Source organism: Littorina saxatilis, linkage group LG3, assembly GCF_037325665.1.
Source record: "Littorina saxatilis isolate snail1 linkage group LG3, US_GU_Lsax_2.0, whole genome shotgun sequence".
In the NCBI taxonomy this organism is placed as follows: domain Eukaryota; kingdom Metazoa; phylum Mollusca; class Gastropoda; order Littorinimorpha; family Littorinidae; genus Littorina; species Littorina saxatilis.
This window is the reverse complement of record NC_090247.1, coordinates 2,376,333-2,399,633: the sequence shown is the minus strand read 5'-3', so window position 1 is coordinate 2,399,633 and position 23,301 is coordinate 2,376,333. Positions and strand designations below refer to the sequence as shown.

At 43.1% G+C, this 23,301-nt stretch overlaps 1 protein-coding gene across 1 annotated transcript in view; it reads right to left on the bottom strand.

Moving 5' to 3' along the window:
- Positions 1 to 560: 560 nt before the first annotated feature.
- LOC138961065 (uncharacterized) overlaps positions 561 to 23,301 on the bottom strand; it is a 35,810-nt gene continuing 13,069 nt past the window's right edge. Inside the window, exons 2-6 of the mRNA XM_070332657.1 lie at positions 18,228 to 18,418; positions 16,103 to 16,343; positions 12,966 to 14,437; positions 1,694 to 1,849; positions 561 to 677 (exon numbers count right to left, since the gene is read on the bottom strand). Of these exons, the coding sequence (XP_070188758.1) occupies positions 561 to 677; positions 1,694 to 1,849; positions 12,966 to 14,437; positions 16,103 to 16,343; positions 18,228 to 18,418 (2,177 nt within the window). The remainder of the gene's footprint in view (positions 678 to 1,693; positions 1,850 to 12,965; positions 14,438 to 16,102; positions 16,344 to 18,227; positions 18,419 to 23,301) is intronic.

The following is a 23,301-nucleotide window of genomic DNA, read 5'->3' as shown; positions in this document are numbered from 1 at the left end:
CAGAGTGTATACCCTACGTGACTTTGGCCAGGGGCGACAATGAAGGGAGATGGTCAGAGTGTATACCCTACGTGACTTTGGCCAGGGGCGACAATGAAGGGAGATGGTCAGAGTGTATACCCTACGTGACTTTGGCCAGGGGCGACAATGAAGGGAGATGGTCAGAGTGTATACCCTACGTGACTTTGGCCAGGGGCGACAATGAAGAGAGATGGTCAGAGTGTATACCCTACGTGACAATGGTTGCAGCTCACACACATGTTTGGGACAATGCTCTAAATGTTGCATTAAGCGCTGCATGGCACTGGCTAGGGCAACACTGCACAGAGATGTTATGAGTGCCATGGCCACCAATATCGCTTGAGTTGGAATGATGCCATGAAGCTGACTATATGCCATGTGTAAGTCTGTCTATGGGCAGCATTGGGCACATGCATTGTGAGTGTATTCCAGGTCAGAGGAAGGTTTACTGCAAGTTCCCTGTGACATTGGCAAGCCCCCTTATGAACGGAGCTGAATCAAGTCAAATCCAGGCAATGGACACAATGCTGAAGTTGCGGTTACTTTAATCGTTGGGTGACATTGGCAAGTGCCACAGCAAATGCTTGCAGAGCCGTGAAGGGATACTGAAAATCCAGTGTGTAAGCGTTGCTGTCAATTCTGCCAAACTGCATCACCTGCAAATAAAAAGGCCACCATGAAAACAATTGCTGTATTAAACTATTATACACAAAGTTCGGAACAAAAACTTTGCAAGTAATTGTTTTCCTTCAAACTCTTTTCGATCTGACTTAAATACATCCCACATTTCCTCCTTGATCTCCAAACACTCACTGACCATACGATAATCCCCTCCACTCACTGACCATACGATAATCCCCTCCACTGACTGACTACACGATAATCCCCTCCACTCACTGACCACACGATAATCCCCTCCACTCACTGACCATACGATAATCCCCTCCACTCACTGACCACACGATAATCCCCTCCACTCACTGACCATACAATAATCCCCTCCACTCACTGACCATACGATAATCCCCTCCACTCACTGACCATACGATAATTCCCTCCACTCACTGACCATACGATAATCCCCTACACTCCCTGACCATACGATAATCCCCTCCACTCACTGACCATACGATAATCCCCTCCACTCACTGACCATACGATAATCCCCTCCACTCACTGACCACACGATAATCCCCTCCACTCACTGACCATAATCCCCTCCACCTCTCACCCCCAAAGCAAAAAACTCAACAGAAAGAAATACATCCTGAAATTCCATTCATGAAATAAACTGTCAGTGGCGACTGCCTATCCTCCTTATCATTAGCACATGTATAACGTTATCTTTACAGCTGGGACCTTGCGTTCTGACTGTGGACCCCTTTCCCCAGATCGTTTGACTCATGGCATCTTCCAACAATTTGAAGCAATTCCTACCTGCTTTCCTCAAATTCCATCAAAGACACAAACAACTATCAGCGTTGACTACCTGTTTCCTTTCTGTTCCTGAAATAGGCAAGCAAGAATCCCTCTTTAAACAAGCAGTCTCTTTATATTCATATCCTTTGCACGTACCGGTAATGTTATCTTTATCTTTGCGTTTTGACTGCAGACCCCTCTCCCCAGAACGTTTGACCCATAGCATTTTCCAAACATTTGAAGCAATGCTTACCTGCTTTCCCTGCAACTCAATCTGGAAGTTTTTGGCTGATTCTTGAGTGACGCGACCTCCGAAGTCCAGCTGGTACACCTGACTGTTCTCGTTCCACAGTGGCGCCTTGTTGTGCATCACAAAGAACTCCTTGCACGATCCCTGGGCCCGACGCAACTGCAAAACAAGAGAAAAATGGTAACCAATGATAATAGTTACTAAATGTTCTCACATAGTGCTATTCACTGCCAAACAGTCTCAGCTAGGGCGTTTTAAAAACATTAAAAAAACAATCATATGGACATGGTTTTCAACAAGAGCTGTTCTTCCCGTATACAATTATATGTCAGGTTCCTCTTAACTTCAAGATTTCTGTCATATTTTTCAGAGAGAGAGACAATGAGAGAGAGAGAGAGAGAGAGAGAGAGAGAGAGAGAGAGAGAGAGAGAGAGAGAGAGAGAGAGAGAGAGAGAGAGAGAGAGAGAGAGAGAGAGAGAGAGAGAGAGAGAGAGAGAGTCGGCATTACTACATTAACGCTTTGATTAATACCCATGCAAGAAATTTAACTGTAAAAACCCTCAAAACAAAACAACCTGGTTTGTAGAACTACAATCAAAATGTACGAAAGGTCAAAGATACAGATAGAGAAAATAGACAGAGAGACTTACACTCGCCCTCTAACCAATACACTCACAAATCTCGCCCGCCCATTTTCCCAAACAGTGACCCCAAACCTACACGCGATACATCGCAAACAGTCTTCGGTAAGAAAAACTCTAAAAGCTGAAAGTGTGCCGTGAGTTTTGACATTTTCCATCAGGCCCCAGGACAAGTCTGACACCAGAATCAATGAGAACCCCTTTGTGGCTTCCAGGGCTATGACCATTCGGGTCAACCTCCGGTGATCCAATTAAAGTCTCCAGGAGAGAAGACAGATATGTCTTAAAGAGTCAATCATGGCCGTTCCTCGCTGACCGGAGATGGTTTCATGATGGGCGTTTGAGGTTTAGGACTAATGGGTTTTGATGAAGCTGACTTTCACCACAATTACACGTGATCTTCCTTAACTTGAGTAATTCTATACAAGGATAGGTCGTTTCTGATCATAAAAAGTATGAAGCTAATACAGTAATCGGGTTATCTCTGAGATCCATATTACTGTAGGCTTAGGTACCTTTTTTCACGTAACAAAGCTAATTTTGTATCCGGTCTCAAACTAGTCAGTTGCAATTTTTCAGTACTTTACAGAGAGGATGTGACACACTGTGGGGGTGGGGTGGGGGTGATGTGAAATCATAATGAAATCTTCGGAATTTGCCTGACCTGACATTCCCCCCGAAAACAACGAATAACAATCATTGGATACTGTAACTCTTGGGAGAAACCCAAATTGTAAATGTAAATGGAATTACACTTTGGGTTCATGTACCTCAATGATGCCAATGAATATTTGCTTCCACTACCAGAATTCACAAACAATTAAAGCTGTAATTCACAGTCCTAACAGCCAGGTTTACTTCGTGAGAGAAGATTGATCTTCGTGTTTTTCTGCTCTGGTTACTAAAGGTCTAGAACACTGCCGCTGGTTATTCCTGAGCTTCGGTGTCTTCACAGTATTATCTTGGATGTAGCTTATTTACTACCCGAAAACATTGACCTGAACACTGGCAATAGACACTCAGGTCAATTAAGTACAATAACTTAAAAAATGAACGTGTTTTTGCTTGAAATCCACTTATTTCTTCCAACTGTCTTTTATGTTTTGTTTTTATTGCATTGTATGATTTTTGTTGGACTTCCAAATTATTCCCTGTACTTTTTTTTTTATATAATGTAACGAAGGAGGAGGAGAACGAGAGAGAGAGAGAGAGAGAGAGAGAGAGAGAGAGAGAGAGAGAGAGAGAGAGAGAGAGAGAGAGAGAGAGAGAGAGAGAGAGAGAAGAGAGAGAGAGAGAGAGAGAAGAGAGAGAGAGTGAAGAGAGAGAGTGAAGAGAGAGAGGAGAGAGAGAGAGTGAAGAGAGAGAGGAGAGAGAGGAGAGAGAGAAGAGAGAGGAGAGAAGAGAGAGAGAGAGAGAAGAGAGAGAGAGAGAGAGAGAGAGAGAGAGAGAGAGAGAGAGAGAGAGAGAGAGAGAGAGAGAGAGAGAGAGAGAGAGAGAGAGAGAGAGAGAGAGTTTCCTACATCCAAAGACCGAAAGCGAGCTCCTCTCACCGCAACAAGTATTCACAGCCGCCAATTACTTTTCACTCGCATTCTCCACACGTGACAAGCCATTTTGAAATCAAGAGGAATCGAGCCTTTTGGCCAATTGAAATAAAAAGAAAAGACGATAGGATGGAAAGTGGAGAAAGGAAAGGCAAGAAAAAAGGGAGACCAGCAAAATTGAGGAAAAGCTAGGGCCCCCGTCCAAAATCTTGGGGATGCTTTTAAATTATTTCGCCCATCTGCCTTCTCAATGTTCTCTTTCCTAGGGGTGGGTCTCAAACTGCATTAGGCGAGTCTCTTCCCGCCCCACGCTATTTGCTTACGTCGCCAGTACGTGCCGAGACTTGCCAATCCTAGTCAGTCTTATTCTGACAGAATCGCTTAGCTGCACCAGGCTGATGTGATCAAGCCTTCCCATGCCTAAAAGCCCCCGACTGAAACGCCTTTCAGTCGATCCTAAAAGGGCTCCATTTTGGATGAATACTACACGCACGCACGCACGCACACACACACACACACACAAACACACACTCAGACCTACGGAGATGAAGCGTGGTGTGGGTCCAGAGTGTATGAACACAGACATACACGGACACATGGTCACACAGAAGACAGATAGACATACAGATAGACAGACACTCCACTCCTATCTCCTTTTCGTATTCGAGGCTTTGACTTAGCTCTCCACCCAACCCATAAGTAGTCAGTCTAGCAGACAGACTAAACATTGATGTTCTACACAGATACAGACACTTGCTTACTGACTCACTGCCCGTTATGCCGGTTGGCATGTAGGGCAGCAAGATACAGACCAATCAATAGCTAGGCACAAAGACTGAGGTCTAATTTTGAACCCTTTCATTTCAGGCTTAATATACGCTCACTGCAAAGAGAACAACCACAAATAGAAACCGTGCAGTGCATCCCAAGCATTCTTTTCCACAAAAAATTAAGAACCTTTGTTCTTCACGTCGGAAGAAAATAAGGGGAAGGGAGACGAGCTAAAGGAATGCTAATAGATGCAAGCGAAGAAGGAAAATCGATAGAAAGTGAAATTACAATAGTTTAACCATCCCCAAAGGATACAAACACAATTGAAAGACAAACCCCAGAACCGTCCAAGGACTACATCGTAATAGAAAATGCAAAGCAACAGGACTGAGGGAACGTGAAACACAAGAACAAAGGAATGAAGGGACATGATGCAGAAAAGGAAAGGCTAGAACTCATTTTCAAATCAACAAAACACAGGTTTCCCAGAAGACCAAACCCAGGCCTGGACGAGAAGCAAAATCAATAAACCATTCCAAGAAATCACACTCTCTTTTCTTAAGGCTCTGGCCATTTTTGGCGGAAAAATTGACATTAGCTCTGCTGCAACGCTCTAGAAGTGCCTGTGTAAAGAAAATGATTCCTGGCCACATTCACGCAGATCAATTTACCTTCGGCTCTAGCTTGGGGACAAGCTTGGGGCGGGTCAGAGAAAAGAAACATTGTGCAAATTCAAGGAGAAAACATTGATTTTTGCCAAAGTTTCGAAACGTTACACAATAATAGCCTGCCAAAGAGGCAATAAACATAAAACTGCATTAAAATTGAACAGTCACAGAACGTTACCTTTTTTCAATCAAACTAGCAGTAAGGATCGTTACCAAATTCAAATTTAAGCAGTGCTGGGCAACAAAGCCGACCTCTTAGTCTGGAGAAAACAATATTACCCGTTACATGCATAAGCAATGTAAGAGTTCTAAAACAGAATGTAAAGCTGAAAGTACAAAACTGCTACCGTTGAAAGACCTCATTTAGCATTCAACTAAGCCATTGCCTGAACTACTAAATATATCTTGTGCCTTGGAGTACCACAGAAAAAGACTATCCTAAGAAATAAATATCTACACCATAAAAATCCTCTCCATATCCCTCGTCTCCAAATATGGGAACCAACACAAATCCAAAAAAGTTACATTATTTGAACGTTTAATTCAAGACATTACAAAACATTCACAAGAACATCTACCTAGCGGCCTATAAAGAGGACAAACAAGAAACATAAATTTTAAAATTAAATAATTGATGGTGTGATTTGTCATAAAATGTCCCCAAGATGGTCGTAGCAATGACAAAACAATCATTAGCCGTCTGTTTAAGATTTTTGAAAACCAACACGCTTTAAAAACAAACAAAACGTATAGGTGTAAGCACTGAGATATCTACGTTTTCTCTGTCCTCCACCCCCCTTTTCTTTTCAATCTACGATTAGGAATCAAACGTCAATTTCTTGGTCCAAAAGACTAGTGAGGAGCCAGACAGTGAGATGCCCTTTACGGGAAAGCATCCCCGACAAGGTGTCAAAAGGGAGTTCACTCGGACACCACCCAATCACCGGTGGCTTGTTGTTCAAATGTCTGACAGGTTGACATTGCACGAAGAGCGGAACAAAGGGAAGTCCCTTTAGTAGTCCTTGAGCGGAACCTAAAGCCCACGAGGTCTTGTTGCTGTCACTTCAGCACTTGTGACAAATCAGAGACTCCGCTTCGTCCTGGACTTATTCCGGCCAAATCTGACAGCTGTCCTTCTAACTCAACTCGTTGCATAATAAAGGGTGTGCGGAGTGGGGTGGGTATATCTTTTCGAAAATCTTTCGTCCATTTTTTTCGGCCGCAGACCCTGCTCGCTAAAGTCGGCAAAACGACTCCTGTCCGCGTGGAAGATCCTGTCTACTGCAATATGTCAGGCAAATGTCACTGTACGTTCGACATTTATCAACATTCCACTTTCTTTTATGCCGACTTAACCTTCACCCATTTACCCCCCCCCCCCCTTCCCCCCAAAGTGTAGCAGACCAAATAACACACAGCTAACCTCACTGAGACAAACTGACAACGCCGAGAACTCACCAATTCCTCTGAGAGATGCTGTACGGCTTAGCACTGACTAAGGCTACAGACAACAGTACACACAGAATCCACTGTGGGTGCTAATCGCCTAAGACGCCAGCTTTACAATCACGTCATCCGGGATTTACCCAGCAGACAGAGCAGCTGGCATTTAACATTCTACAAAGCGTTTGTGCTGATGACAAGGAACTGTGCGTCATTATGGAGCTTAGAGCGACACCAGTGACAATGGGAACACTCAGACAATCGCAAGGGATTTCTTTGGTTCACAGTATGCATAGCCTACATTTGGAGGTTCTAAAGAAACTGCGTTTTAAGGTAGGTTCTAGGGGAAGGGCTCCTAATATGGACCGGCTCCTAATATGGACCACCTCCTGTTTTGACAAACTAACGGCGCTAGAGCGCTCAAAACAATTTCATTGGCTGTATTCACTCTCTCTGGATAACTTTCACATGTCAAAATAGTTGCAGAAACACAAACCTCCAAACCGTTAGGCTTTTTCTCTTTTTATATTTAGTCAAGTTTTGACTAAATAATTTAACGTAGAGGGGGGAATCGAGACGAGGGTCGTGGTGTATGTGTGTGTGTGTGTGTGTCTGTGTGTGTGTGTAGAGCGATGCAGACCAAACTACTAAACCGATCTTTATGAAATTTGACATGAGAGTTCCTGGGAATGATATCCCCGGATGTTTTTTTCTTTTTTTCGATAAATACCTTTGATGACGTCATATCCGGCTTTTTGTAAAAGTTGAGGCGGCACTGTCACACCCTCATTTTTCAATCAAATTGATTGAAATTTTGGCCCAGCAATCTTCGACGAAGGCCGGACTTCGGTATTGCATTTCAGCTTGGTGGCTTAAAAATTAATTAATGACTTTGGTCATTAAAAATTTGAAAATTGTTAAAAAAAAACTCTTTTTAAAACGATCCAAATTTACGTTTATCTTTATTCTTCATCATTTTCTGATTCCAAAAACATATACATATGTTATATTCGGATTAAAAACAAGCTCTGAAAATTAAAAATATAAAAATTATTATTAAAATAAAATTTCCGAAATCGATTTAAAAACAATTTCATCTTATTCCTTGTGGGTTCCTGATTCCAAAAACATATAGATATGATATCTTTGGATTAAAAACACTCTCAGAAAGTTAAAAAGAATAGAGATAAAGAAAAGCGTGCTATCCTTCTCAGCGCAACTACTACCCCGCTCTTCTTGTCAATTTCACTGCCTGTGCATCGAGCGGTGGACTGACGATGCTACGAGTATACGCTCTTGCTGTAAACATGCAGTGAGTTCAGTTTCATTCTGTTAGTTCGACAGCTTGACTAAATGTTGTAATTTCGCCTTACGCGACTTGTTTTCACTTTTGGCAGGGTTCACTCTAAATTTGCCGCCTAAAACGGACTCGTTTCTGTCCACAGCCAAAGCTTTTATCACACAGAAAATGCTACATATGACAGCTAAGACCGTATTTGTTACATTTTAGCAGTGTTGACCCCGAGTTTCTACTGCAAACAAAAAATAATAGCAAAATCTCAAAGTATGTGCGAGTCCCCTAATATGGACCACCTTCAACAAATTGAAGAAAATAAAAGCTAAATGCTATTTTCATTAATTCATTCAGAAGCTTGCTGGAAATAACCTATAACTAGCCTTCGAGATTTAAATAAAAAAATCACAAATAGTCTTCTTTTTGTGGAAGTTGATAATTTCACTTATTTTCACGCTGTTTTTGATAAGCTTCTTTAGTTTCCTGGTGTGCTTCAAATAATGCTCTCATCAACCCGAAACAGATAAATCTAAATCATATTTTGATTAGTCTGACTTGCACACTAAGTTGTATCAGGTAATTTTGAAGTATAGGGGGCTTTTTACAGTGATTCGAGAAGGCCGCTTCAGTGGTCCATATTAGGCGCCCAGGCTCCTAATATGGACCATTTGTTTGTTTTTCTGTATTTAATTTTTGCTGAATATCTATCGAAGCTATTTCACTCGAATTAGGACCAACGGTTAACCCAGGAGAGAAGAACTACCAAACACAAAATGAAACTTCTTCGCAAGAAAACAAGCTAGTAATCAGCATGAAACAAAAAGTGGTCCATATTAGGAGCCCTTCCCCTACTTTATAGGCAACGATTAATATTAAACTGCAGCCGGGTGGGCTGCACCATTTATGAATATGAGATTTTTGAGGGTGTTGATGCAATCTTGAAAGAAAGTGAACTATTCTGTCAAAATAGTTCAAAGGTCTGAACGTCTTTCATGCAGCACAGGGATTTAAATGTAACTGTTGAGGACAGTCGTTTTGATTGTATACGCAAGTTAAGGTTGATACATCATCGCTGAAGACTCTTACCATAGAAAGCTTACCAATTAAAGGGGGCACACCAAGAGATTGTTGGGGCACACTGTCTCTGTATAACGCTAAATAAACGGTAGACCACTTCAGTCTGAAAGGTTCAAAACTTCGCTCTGGGCTATAATTCAGAAGAACATCACTGTTTTTGTTTGATCAAAGACCACACCACATTTTGAGTATCAGCCTTCAGTGTTCACTGGAAGAGGTTTGGGCAAGAAGCTATCGTTTCTCCCTTCCCGTGTGATGAAAGATCGTAAAGCCAGTTCTGAGGATCGATTTTACCAACGTAGAATTGATGGATGTGCGTGCAGTCCAAAATTACCACGTTGTAAATGAACCTCAGTTAGAATTTTATGTTCCGATCCAGTAATAAAGTTCAGTACTAGCCTTTCTCGTTTGTTGCCAATTCCACCCCCACCATTGAGAGAGAGAGAGAGAGAGAGAGAGAGAGAGAGAGAGAGAGAGAGAGAGAGAGAGAGAGAGAGAGAGAGAGAGAGAGAGAGATAGAGAGAGAGAGAGAGAGAGAGAGAGAGGGAGAGAGAGAGAACTTTGAACTTTATTACAGGAAAGATAGCATTAGGTCCGTAGGACCTTTCTTACAGCTAGTCCTGATCTAAGCAAAATGGTTATAATCGAAATGGGAATACATAGGAACAAACTTTTTATGATGAAACGCAGACACACGCAATAATAGTAATATAAGAATAAGATCATTTTTTACCGACATGTGATATACAGATATCACAATACAACCATACATTATCAGAACACACACACACACATATATATATATATATATACACGCACACGCACACACACACAGAAGATCAACTAACTTATAAGGCAAGCCAACATAACACGACACACTAACCAAATAAAGGATCAGGTAGCAAAGTAAAAAGAGAGAGAGAGAGAGAGAGAGAGAGAGAGAGAGAGAGAGAGAGAGAGAGAGAGAGAGAGAAAGAGAGAGAGAGAGAGAGAGAGAGAGAGAGAGAGAGAGAGAGAGAGAGAGAGAGAGAGAGAGAGAGATCAACAAGTATGATTCTGGGACAAACCCCACAGCAACATCATACAAAGTCCGCAAGAAGAAATATTGCAACAATTTGTATATTCAAAAATGCATAACTGTTTTATTTTATTCAAACTTTTCACCCTAGTAAAGGCATTTGACGTAACTAGCTGGCATACTTTTTGGATTGAAGATTTCTTTCACAACGGTCAAGTGACAGCTGCTCAAATGAGGGTACTACCCCCCCCCCCCCCCCTCCCACATCAAAACTGCCAAAAACGTTAGGTTCCAAAACATAAACAAACATTCAGAACAGGCACAATTCAGCAATGTTTACATATCAGAGATTTATTTGTTTTTATCAATTATCAGTTCAACCAGTTTATGCAATGGTAAACCCTTGCATTGCTCTCAGCTACAGTATCAATGTCTTGCCCATACCTGGAGGACCGGTAACAAGTGATCAATGTAACACTGACGGTGCAGAGTGTTGGTTAAGGGCAGAATATACCTGCGTAGTTTCAGCGGCACAGACGACGCACTGCATATTATTGATGCTGCGATAGGGATTATGACGAGTACTTGGCCTGTTTTCCTTTCACGCAAGGTGTAGCGGGCTGGGATAATCTGCAGTGCGTCGTCTGTCCTGCTGAAGTTACATAGGTGAGCGCCGGGCCTTACGATAAGGGGTGGAATTTGAAGCGGGGAGTGTGACTAACAAAGTAGTCCTTGGTGACTACACATACAACACTGGAACATATACTGGCAGTGCTAGCTGTGAAGGCGGGGCGGGTTTGTGCGGTGCTTAGACAGGGAGCAACACACTACATTCAAACATACTGATTGTCTGTTGGGTCTGAACAACTCTGCTGGAGGTTTCAGCATGACCTTAAAATGAGACAGAACAATGGGACATGCTGCGGTTGAAATCACACACACAATTAACAAGTCGCGTAAGGCGAAAATACAACATTTAGTCAAGTAGCTGTCGAACTCACAGAATGAAACTGAACGCAATGCAACGCAGCAAGACCGTATACTCGTAGCATCGTCAGTCCACCGCTCACGGCAAAGGCAGTGAAATTGACAAGAAGAGCGGGGTAGTAGTTGCGCTGAGAAGGATAGCACGCTTTTCTGTTCCTCTCTTCGTTTTAACTTTCTGAGCGTGTTTTTAATCCAAACATAGCATATCTATATATATGTTTTTTGGAATCAGGAACCGACAAGGAATAAGATGAAAGTGTTTTTAAATTGATTTGGACAATTTAATTTTGATAATAATTTTTATATTTTTAATTTTCAGAGCTTGTTTTTAATCCAAATATAACATATTTATATGTTTTTGGAATCAGCAAATGATGGAGAATAAGATGAACGTAAATTTGGATCGTTTTATAAATTTTTTTTTTTTTACAATTTTCAGATTTTTAATGACCAAAGTCATTAATTAATTTTTAAGCCACCAAGCTGAAATGCAATACCGAAGTCCGGGCTTCGTCGAAGATTACTTGACCAAAATTTCAACCAATTTGGTTGAAAAATAAGGGCGTGACAGTGCCGCCTCAACTTTCACGAAAAGCCGGATATGACGTCATCAAAGACATTTATCAAAAAAATGAAAAAAACGTTCGGGGATTTCATACCCAGGAACTCTCATGTCAAATTTCATAAAGATCGGTCCAGTAGTTTAGTCTGAATCGCTCTACACACACACACAGACACACATACACCATATGACCCTCGTCTCGATTCCCCCCTCTACGTTAATACATTTAGTCAAAACTTGACTAAATGTAACAAAGGAACTCAAAAGAAGTCAATGCAATGCATTGACGAACAAAAGTCAAAATCAAATCTAACGTAAAGTGTCCGTGACAAACAACGATTTTGCCGGCAGCATGGAACTGCCGATTTCACGGAATCCAGTAGCTAACCTTCGCGAAATCAGCAGTCCCATGAATTCGGCACAACGCATGCACACACATAAAAACTGTCCCTGTGTGTATTCAAATGGAAAGAAACAAACAATAAAAGGGGAAAGCCCCCCCCCCCCCCCCCCAAAAAAAAAAAGAAAGGAAGAAGAAAATTAGATACTCATTACTAAAAAAAAAGAATTCAAATGTGACGTCAATCGGTCGCCCTAAAAGAATAAAATTAAAGACAGATTTTCTTTTTTTAAGCTCATTTTCAGAACAAACCCAACATAGCTTTATATTTTTGGACTCAGGAAGTGGTTAAGAAATGGTACAAGGAAATCAAATTTGAGGTAGATGTTTAATTAGAACATTAATGAATCAATCTTTTTAGCTTCAAAGCTGAAATGCAATCCCATTGATCAGACTAGGCCAAAGGATATTTTACAAAACTGCAATGAATTAGATTGAAAGAAACAGTTGCCACATTTAACCACCTCAACTTTTTGTTTAAAGTGGGATGCGACGTCATCAAATCCTTTTATTCACAAAATGAGTAAAATAAAAACCAACCGTATGAGGCATAAAGATCTTGTCCCGTACTATCTGGGAATCGCTCTGCACGCACACACGCAAGCATGCACGCACGTACGCACAGACACACACATACACTCTCACCCTAATCTCGATTCCCAGTCTACAAGAAAATATTTAGTTAAAAGTATCAAGTGTTTGGAACAACATATAGCAGACCTGATTTATATGTTGGGCCGATTTCCTAGACCCCTCTGGAGAAAAAGTATTAAATAAAGCAGAAGGCTGTCAGTCTCACTCTGTAACAAGAATGACAGACGGTCAGACACAGTGACACGCGAGAACACTGACGCGACATGCATTCCATACCTTGTGTTTGAGTTGAGCTTTCTGGAAGGTCTCCAAGTTGTGGAAGGTCTGCCCCCCCTTGAACTCTTCCATCACAGTCAGCACTAGGTCCTCCTCCACACCCTCAACTCCTCCTGCTCCTCCTCCTACTCCGTGCTTACCCTTTCTCTTAAACACAGGACTCAGATGTCTGCACTTTCCTTTCATGGCCTCTTCTCGAGCTTTGCGGGTGGGAGTCTCAGACTTGCAGGCTCCGTGTATAGGAGAGGAGGGCAGAGACGCACTGTGGACAATCTCGATGTCACTGCTGCCTCCAATACCGTTAGATAAAAAGCTGGAGCCCGGGAGACCGAGCTCCCTGGAAGTGGATATTACGGGTAAAGAATCGAACACACACGGTTCTATCCGCATCTCTTCTAGCGGACTGACATCGACACTGTCAGACCCTACCCCTATGCTTTCTAGTCTTACCCTGGGAGGTTTGACGTCACCCGACGACGACAACGACTCTTCACTCTGGCTCGTCCCCACGTCCCCGTCAGCCATGTTCTGAGCCAGATACAACCGGCGTTCTAACACTACACTGGACGGCGTAGATATACTGCAGTCCGCCACCAGGTTGTTTTCGAAGGGAAGCTCCGAAGAGTCCGACACTTCTTCGTCCACGAATTTGATGGTGTGGGAGGCAGGGTCAGCCCACCGAGGACCGCTTTCGCCTCCCCCACTGGACAGTCGTTTTAAAATGCCTGCAACTTCAGGCTCAGGACTGACCGGAGAGCATGTCAAAGCTGCCTGCACGGCCACACTGTCTGTTGGTTCTGCAGCAATCACTGAGGGTGACGTTGACGATGATTTGGATGTGGATGTTGTGACGATGGTGGTCGTGGTAGGTGAGGCTGTGGATATACTTCCATTTGCATAAGAGGTACTGTTGTGGGTGGGGCTGGGCAGCGTTTTGACCGAAGACGGTCTTTTGGCCTGCGAGGCTTTGCGCACCTTGGGCCGCGCTCCCTGAGAGGCGTAGATGTCCTTGGTGTGGTTGTTGGTCAGCAGGTCCACCTCGCCGTTAAAGGCCAGAGTGGACGTCTGGGTGCTGCTGTCCTGCACCGGTGATAACGACTTGGACCTGATGCTACCAGCTTGGTTCAGTTTACCTGACAGACCACCCACCCCAGCATAGCCAACACTGCAACCCACACTGTTACTGTTGTGTCCATTGTCAGTGCTGCTGTTGACGAAGACGCTGGCCGTGTCCAGGTCATGAACGTTACTGTTGTTGTTGTTGTTGATGGTGGTGGCAGCGGAGGTGGGAGAGGAATGTACAGGTGTGACGGTGGCATTATTTGGGGTCTGTACGTCCACACAGCACACCTGGGAGGAGCCGATGTCGCTCCAGTTGTCTGCCTGGAAGTTGCTGGGAACAATGCACTTGGCAAGTTCTGCTGCATCTCCCTCCCCTGGCCCTGATGCATCAAGAAACACAGCAGCTCTTACTTGTCAGTGAAAACATTACAGTATTAATTATGTTATTGTCAGAATTGTTAATTATATTATTGTCAGAACATGTTTTAAGATTGTTCTTCTCTCTGTCTCCTGAATAACAAAAATGTGAACCGGTCAGAAAACAATCTGCGTCTGACTCGGTCAAACAGCATCAAAGCATATCAGAGTGCTCAATCCTAAATAATCAGTTATCACAGCTAGACCTATCTTTTCTTGCCACAAATGTGATATAAGATAGACATCTCTCGAAAAGATACACCACATCAATACTAAAATTAAAGTGCGTGTCACTTTAAAATCCTCCCATCACCCCTAACTTACACCTCATAAAAACAAGAAGAGGAAGAAGAAGAAGATGAAGAAAGAGAAGAAGAAGAAGAAGAAGAAGAAGAAGAAGAAGAAGAAGAAGAAGAAGAAAGAGAAGAAGAAGAAGAAGAGGAAGAAGAAAGGGGCGGAGAGGATCTGGGAAGGAGGAGAAGGACAAAGATGAAGAAGACAAATAGGAAGTATACTTAGTATCCTATTCCTATTGGAGGAGGATGAAAAACAGAAAAAGGAGGAGGAGGAGGCGGAGAAAAGGAAGAACAAGAAGGAGGAGAAGGAGGAGGAGAAGGAGGAGAAGGAGGAGAAGCTAGGAAGTCAAGGGAAAGGAAGAAAAAAATAGCAGCAGCACAATGCCTTTTTTTTTACATTTAGTCAAGTTTTGACTAAATGTTTTAACATAAAAGGGGAATCGAGACGAGGGTCGTGGTGTATGTGTGTGTGTCTGTGTGTGTGTGAGTAGAGCGATTCAGAGTAAACTACTGGACCGATCTTTAAGAAATTTTACATGAGAGTTCCTGGGTATGATATCCCCGAACGTTTTTTTCATTTTTTGGATTCATGTCTTTGATGACGTCATATCCGGCTTTTTGTAAAAGTTGAGGCGGCACGGTCACACCCTCATTTTTCAAGGCGGGACTTTGGTATCGCATTTCAGCTTTGAGGCTTAGATATTAATTAATGAGTTTGGTCATTAAAAATGTAAACATTGTAATTTAAACAATTTTTTTTATAAAACGATCCAAAACAATTTCATCTTATTCTTCATCATTTTCTGATTCCAAAAACATATAAATATGCTATATTCGGATTAAAAACAAGCTCTGAAAATTAAAAATATAAAAATTATGATTAAAATTGAATTTTCGAAATCGATTTAAAAACAATTTTAATTATTCCTTGTCGGTTCCTGATTCCAAAAACATATATATGATATGTTTGGATTAAAACACGCTCAGAAAAATAAAACGAAGAGAGGTAAAGAAAAGCGTGCTTTGCAGCACAGCGCAACCACTACCGCGCTAAGCAGGCTCGTGAATTTCACTGCCTTCTACGGACTACGGTCTTTGTGAAAAAATGCAGTGCGTTCAGTTTCATTCTGTGAGTTCCACAGTTTGACTAAATGTAGTAATTTCGCCTTACGATACTTGTTTTTTATTAACGAGGGTAATGATATAAGCACAAAGACAGTGTTTGCTTTTTTACAACCAGCTCTCGCCCTAAAGAGGGAGTACACTAATAATTAACGTTTAATGAAGAAATTATTATGCAGGACCAAGAAGAAACACAGGCAAAACTACAGAAAGGACACTGAAACCAAGTCCTTCACTCACAAGAGCTGTCGTCATCGTCATCACTGACGCCAGCAGGAGTGAAGTTGGGGTCGCGGGCGAGATGCTGGGGGTTGCTGTAGCCGATCTCCTGCAGGTTGATGGTCATCTGGCGTGGCTGGAGATGCAGCAGACTGGTCTTGTAAACCACGTTGCCCAATATACTGGGAAGGTATGAAGCCACGCCTGTGATCTGGAACTTGGTGCCCCAGATGTTGGAGGTCACCTCCACGAGCTTGTTGCTCTGTGGTGGAAAGAGTTGAGTGTGTAGTTAAAATCAAACAATTGTCTCTTCAGGCACAGGTTGCTTGGTTGGTTGGTTGGTTGGTTGGTTGCTTGGTTGGTTGCTTGGTTGGTTGGTTGGTTATTATTTTGTATCGTCTCTTCAGCTGATATTGCTATTCGAGACCGATGCAAGTTTGTTTCTTTCCTAGTTTATACACAGGAACAACAAACGCTTAAAGAATCTGAAAAGGAGGCAGGTGAGGACATGTTTCCTGTGCATTCTCTAAGGAAGACACGTTTGAGTGTTTTAATTTGGAAGTTAAGTGTGAAGGAAATCACGAATAACACTGTAACAGGCAAAGTTTGACGCTTTTAGAGCGCTAACCAGAGATATAGCGTGACATAGCAAAGTGTGTTGCACGCACTGTGAGTTCAGCTCACTGACCGGGAATAGTTGAGGTTGTAAATCGCAACTAGGGTATTGTCACACTTTACCAGTGTCCTTGGACATTGAGGGGTTGTTGTTACACTTTACCACTGTCCTTGGACATTGAGGGGTTGTCCAAGTAATCGGCCGGGAGGCAGGAAACCCGGATAGATGCGACAAGAAAGCACTTAACAGGTAAATGGAATAAGCATTGGAATATCGCTAGAGTGTTCATCGCATAAGTTGAATTGACTAACACTGTAAACTGTAAACATAGCAGACCGATATCTAAGACAAGATGTCCGCTATTTATGTTGTGCAGTGCGTCGTATAACCGGTCTGAAAGGGAGATAGCGACCAGATGACAAGTGTGAAGGATCTGAGAAGCCGCCGAAGTATCATAACTCTAGACCAGCATAGCTGAAATTCGACGGGATTTCGCGAAGTTATTGCAAGGTTATGGTTGTCCGTATAGTTGGACCATAGAGGTCACAGGACGAAAGGAACTGAGTAGACCGAGGTCGCCAGTGGAAGGAATTAGTATTCAGATACATTTCCTAGTGAACGGCCATAGACGCTGTGTAATTCTGTGTATGAACAGAGTTAAAATATGTCTATAAGATCTTAATTACGTAAGATATAATGAGTGTTTAGTAGGCAGAGCAGACGGTGATTTGAGTCTGCCGGAATATGAACTGTAACTGTTTTTCTGACTATACACGAGCCGTGAGTCGATACCAGTAAAGTAGATATCGTGTGCCTGTGAGTTCACGGACTGTTTGTGTATTTCTCTACATAAGTGAAGGGTAGAGGGTTTTGTTAGTGAAATTGTGCACGGGATTGTAATCTCGCTTTGTTTTTGCATCCAAACCTGTGAGTACCTGATTTTTGAATACCTAACATTTATGTTCATGATTGTGTGTATTTGTGTGTATGTCTGTCATACCTGTGTAATACAGTGGAGGGAACCTACATTTGGAGTTGTGTTTGTTCCTGTATGATAGCGTACTAGCGCATTTGCATTCATTCACATTAAGAATCTGACTTGTTTTTCTCTCTCCTGTATTCAGAACAGTATTCATTAAACCCTATTGTGTTTGTTATTTCTGGCCTTAGTACTCCTCAGACTTACAGGACAACATCACTTTTAAAAGACTTCATTTTCTGCAAGATTGTAAGCTTAGAAACAGTCTTATCTTTTGTTGTTGTTACAAGACCCTCCTGGTAGATGAGAACAAGTAAAAATAACCAGCCAGCCCACCAAATCCCAAAATGCAGATACTACACGTGAATATTCAATCAAGCATATAGGTTGTAAATAAGACAAACAGCAATTTAATCAGCAGTTGTCACCTTTGGCAGGATCTTCATGGATGAGGAATTCCCATCAGTTTCTAAAGGTCATGAAGCTAAACCAAGACAACAAGACCAATTCAATATCAATTGAGAAGAAACAGGTCACGCCCGGTTTCATACCTCGGGCAAATTGTCATTGTAGAGCAGTTCATCCAGAGTTCGGAAGGTGATGCTACGTTCAACCTTCTCGGCGCGGAATACTTTTTGTCGTCTGCGTCGTTGCATTCTCGGTGACCCGCACCCGTCTGTTACCACATCGGCTTCCGACTCCGAGCTGCTGTCTGTCTGAAGGGAGTTGGAGTCACTCTGACCTAGAAAAACATACAGAAGAATGGAAGACTTCAGAGTCACGTTTGGGATTAAATCGTAGTGGGAGTGGTTAGGAAGGATTCGTCGGCAAAATGTTATGTAGGAAAGTAGCAGACTATTACATGTATTGTTATACAGCAGCAGACTATTACATGTATTGTTATACAGTGGCAGACTATTACATGTATTGTTATACAGTGGCAGACTATTACATGTATTGTTATACAGTAGCAGACTATTACATGTATTGTTATACAGTAGCAGACTATTACATGTATTGTTATACAGTAGCAGACTATTACATGTATTGTTATACAGTGGAACCCCCCTTTCTAGACCCTGTATTCTCAGACTTTCTGTTCATAACCTGTGTAAATTTACCCCCGTTTTAAGACTCCCTCCTTTTTAAAACCAGATTTTCTCAGTTTTGTGAAGGTCTTAAAGGAGGCTCCACTGTCCTGAGCATCCCAGAAGGGACGAGGACTCATTTTACATGGTCAACAACAACTTCCAGACACACACATAAAAACGCACACACACTTGACACCTAATCACCGGCGGATAGACGCAACAGATAAAGGGAGAAGAGATAGAGAAGCAGGATTAAGGGAGAGTGAGGGAGACTGACTATTAGGGTTTAACGTCCTCTTAGACCAACTGGTCTATACTGGGACAGGTATTGGTAATACGTTGAAGATATGGTGTGATACTTTGATTCGAACAAGCCCGCTGTGGCTGTCTTCTTCGACACACCAGCATTGGGTTTAAGTATCGAAATACGATCATGATAATCGGAGACGAGAGATGACGCATGCGTGTCTTCGTGTTTTCCAAGCCCTGAGACTTTCGCTGTGAACGTGGGATCTTTTTCGTGCGCATGTGTGCACACGGGGGTGTTCGGACACCGAAGAGAGTCTGCACAAAGTTGACTCCGAGAAATAAATCTCTCGCCGAACGTGGGGATCGAACCCACGCTGATAGCGACCAACTGGCTACAAAGCCAGCGCGCTACCAACTGAGCTACGTCCCCGCCCAAAGAGAGAGAGAGAGAGAGAGAGAGAGAGAGAGAGAGAGAGAGAGTGAGAGAGAGAGAGAACTCCGAACTCAGAAAGTTTATTGTTTAGGCCAACTGACCCGTTACAACCGGTACATATATCAAACATGACAGCCTCTCTCTCTCTCTCTCTCTCTCTCTCTTCCTGCTGACATGCAGTGACACCGGACACTCCACTGAGTTTAGCCGGCTACCCCCCCCCCCCCCCTCTCTCTCTCTCCCTCCCCCCAGCCATGTTCAGTTTGGTGCTGTGGCCAGAGGTGTCACCGGCTAATTGAGGCCAGCTGCACTGCTCAATCAGAGCAAAACTAGTTGACTGTGTCTAACTTTTGACAAAGCAACACGACTGAAGGGTTCACAGATTAGGTAACCGACTCACTGGTCAAGGCCCTTTTTGTAAATTGTGTTTAAAGCCGTTGCATATTATTGAAATATTATTTTCATGCCAGAAAATGGTAACATAAAAAAGTCAGAAACATTCCATCTCTAGTGTTTTCAATGAAAAAAAATCTCCTTCCATTCCCCCACCGTCCTTCCCCTTTTTGTAGGGAGGGGGTTGTGTGTGTTTGTGTTGGGGGGGGGGGGGGGTGGGCTAAAAGCACTAGAGGTGGAATATTTCTGACCCAATGAATACGAGATAGGTTCGTCGCTTTGCATCTTGTTTTTGTGCTGCTTCTCTCAATCGATACCAAGGCTTAGGCCCCTAATCTTCCGTTCCCTTGAGTGCACCTCCCTCCAGCCCTTTCCCTTGTCCCCTCCTTCCTTCTATCTTTCTTCTTTCACTCTCTCTGTGTTCATGTCTATCCCATCTCTCCCTCTTCCATCTCTCTTGTCCCTAGACTCCGTCTATCTTCTAACTCTGATGCTTCTGTCTTCTCTCTCTCCTCTCTCTTTTCTGTCTGTCTTTCATCTGTCCCCCCCCCCCCCCACCCCCTACACCTCTTCTTTCTCCCCCCTCCCTTTTCTGACTCTCTCTCCCTTCTTTCTTTCTCCGCTCTCGTCTTTTTCTTTTGTGCCTCTCTCTCTCATCTCCTCTCTTCCGCATCTCTCTCTCTCTCTCTCTCTCTCTCTCTCTCTCTCTTGCCGTCTCTCTCTCTCTCTCTCTCTCTCTTACCGTCTCTCTTCCGCATCTCTCTCTCTCTCCGCTCTCTTCCGCATCTCTCTCTCTCTCTCTCTCTCTCTCTTCTCTCTCTCTCTCTCAGCTCTCTTCCGCATCTCTCTCTCTCTCTCTCTCTCTTACCGTCTCTCTCTCTCTTACCGTCTCTCTCTCTTACCGTCTCTCTCTCTCTCTTACCGTCTCTCTCTCTTACCGTCTCTCTCTCTCTCTTACCGTCTCTCTCTCTCTCTCCCCCCCCCCCCCCCCCTTCTGTCTCTTCTATCTCTCTGCTGTCCCTCTTCCGTCTTCTTCCATTCTCCCCCCGCCCTGTCCCTATTGATCCGCGGGGTGATTTATTTAACACAAACGTTTGTAGGCGGTCTCAGAGGAGCAAGGGATGGTCAGTACCTGGCCCAAGAGGTCGGCTGATTGGCTGATTTTTTTTCTCTCCTTTGCTGATTGATTGGTCGGGGGAATTGCTAACTGGCTAAACGCATCCTTATCGGCTACGGCTGTAGATTTGTCCAACGTCTTTCCCCCTCCGCGTTGAATGCTGAAGAAGAGGGGGGGGGGGGGGGGGGGATTGTTATCCGCTGCTAAGGCGTCGTTAGGTCCAGCGGACGTAGACTTGTCGAGGCGCTTCAGCTTCGTGATTGTTAAGACTTCGAGGGGAAAAAAAAGGAAAAAAAGAGAAAAAAAAGAAGACAGGCAGGGAAAAAATGCTGAGTTGATAATTGCATCCTTTATTGACCTCCCCCCACGGTTTCAGATTTGTTTCCAGAAAGCCTCCCACTGCAACCCTCCTCACCCCTTCCCTGTCTACACACCTATCCTGCTTCAGTCGAAGGTCACCGTCAACAGTTTTCCAAAGAGGAATGGTGAGTTGCTAATTGCATCCTTATCCGACCACGTCTGTAAATTTATCCACCAACATATGACGGCTTACTAGTGCCAAAACCTGGGGTTACCCATTATCACGTGATAATTACTAATTAACGCTGTCAGTTACTGTTTTCACTCGTTAGTTACTCATTTTCACGGGATAATTAGTAATTTTCACGGGAAAATGACTAATTTTTAGTTTTGGCACTAGCAATCCGTCAGGAAGTGAGCCAAAACTAAAAATTAGTAATGAACAGGACTGGTGAAAGTTAGCAATTTTCCCGGGAAAATTAGTAATTAACACGTGAAAATGGTAATTATCAAGGGAAAATTACTAATTTTCCCTTGATAATTACAATTATGAGGTTTTGGCACTAGTAAGCCCTATGACGGCTTACTAGTGCCAAAACCTGGGGTTACCCATTATCACGTGATAATTACTAATTAACGCTGTCAGTTACTGTTTTCACCTGTTAGTTACTCATTTTCACGGGAAAATTAGTAATTTTTAGTTTTGGCACTAGCAATCCGTCAGGAAGTGAGCCAAAACAAAAAATTAGTAATTAACAGGTGAAAGTTAGTAATTATTCCGGGAAAATTAGTAATTTTCCCGGGAAAATTAGTAATAAACACGTGAAAATGGTAATTATCCCTTGATAATTACAATTATGAGGTTTTGGCACTAGTAAGCCGTCATACCAACATCCTCCCCTCCTCGTCCTTCCCCCCTCTCTCCCCTCTCCCCCCCCCCCCCCTAGCCAACTTCCAAACTGCATGGTCAGCGTTGAGTGGAGAGAACTAATAGTGAAGTAACGCGTCATTTGCGCGTCATGTTGTCGTGGTTCTTGAAGTGTACATATACAGCGGTAGGGATTGGGATCGGGAGTTACTAATTAGTGTGCTTTACATGCATGCGATCGAGAACTTGTGAAAAAGGCTGAAAGCCTGCCATCCCCTTACACAACTTTTGGAGAAAAAAGGATGCAATCTGATGCAGTTTTATGATCTCGGAATGTTTTGTGGAGCTTTGAATAAATGTCATGCCTGGCTTTATGGTCAACCTCTAGTTTTCGAAGCACCGGGTGCACATAGATGTCAATCAATATGTGCGTGGGTAGTGGAGGGGCAAGCTTCTCAAACCCACTGTAACTATCCTCCCATCTCCACCTTTCTGCACTCCCCCCCCCCCCCCACCCACACCGCTTCTCTCTCACGATCCGATAGAAGTACAGGCTGTTTTGACTGGGAGGGGCAGTCACCAAGTGGTAAACGGGCCTTGCTGCCGACGGTAGTAAATCGAAATGTTCACCCGCAGTCGATAATGAGGGGTTTTCCACGCAGAGGGTACCGAGTTGCTAAACACATCGTTAAGGTGACTGTAATTTGTCCATCCTCCGTCAGTGCACCCCCTATTCCCCCCCTCCCCCAACCCCTTCCGTGCCGTACCGTATGTTGTCATTAGGCTGCAGCACTATTGGTTATGTGGAAGCATGCTTAGCGATGGTTGTAGCTGTGTCGGCGGACCGTCTGTTGTCTGTTTTGTATTTCATGTATGTTATGTTATATTGCTGTTTTTTCCTGTACTTATGTATCTTGTATGTGTCAATAGGCTCTGTGCTTTAATGACAATAAATTCTGATTCTGATTCTGATTCTGATTCTGTCTGAGGCTGCAGCACTATTGGTTATGTGAAAGCATGCTTAGCGATGGTTGTAGCTGTGTCGGACCGCATCTTCAGCAGCGTACGTTGCAGGGAGTTAAGATGTGATCAACGACAAAAGAAAATACACATATTGTACAGTTTGTGTTAATCTAAATGTAATTAAGTTAGTTCGATGTACTACAAGGGCCAT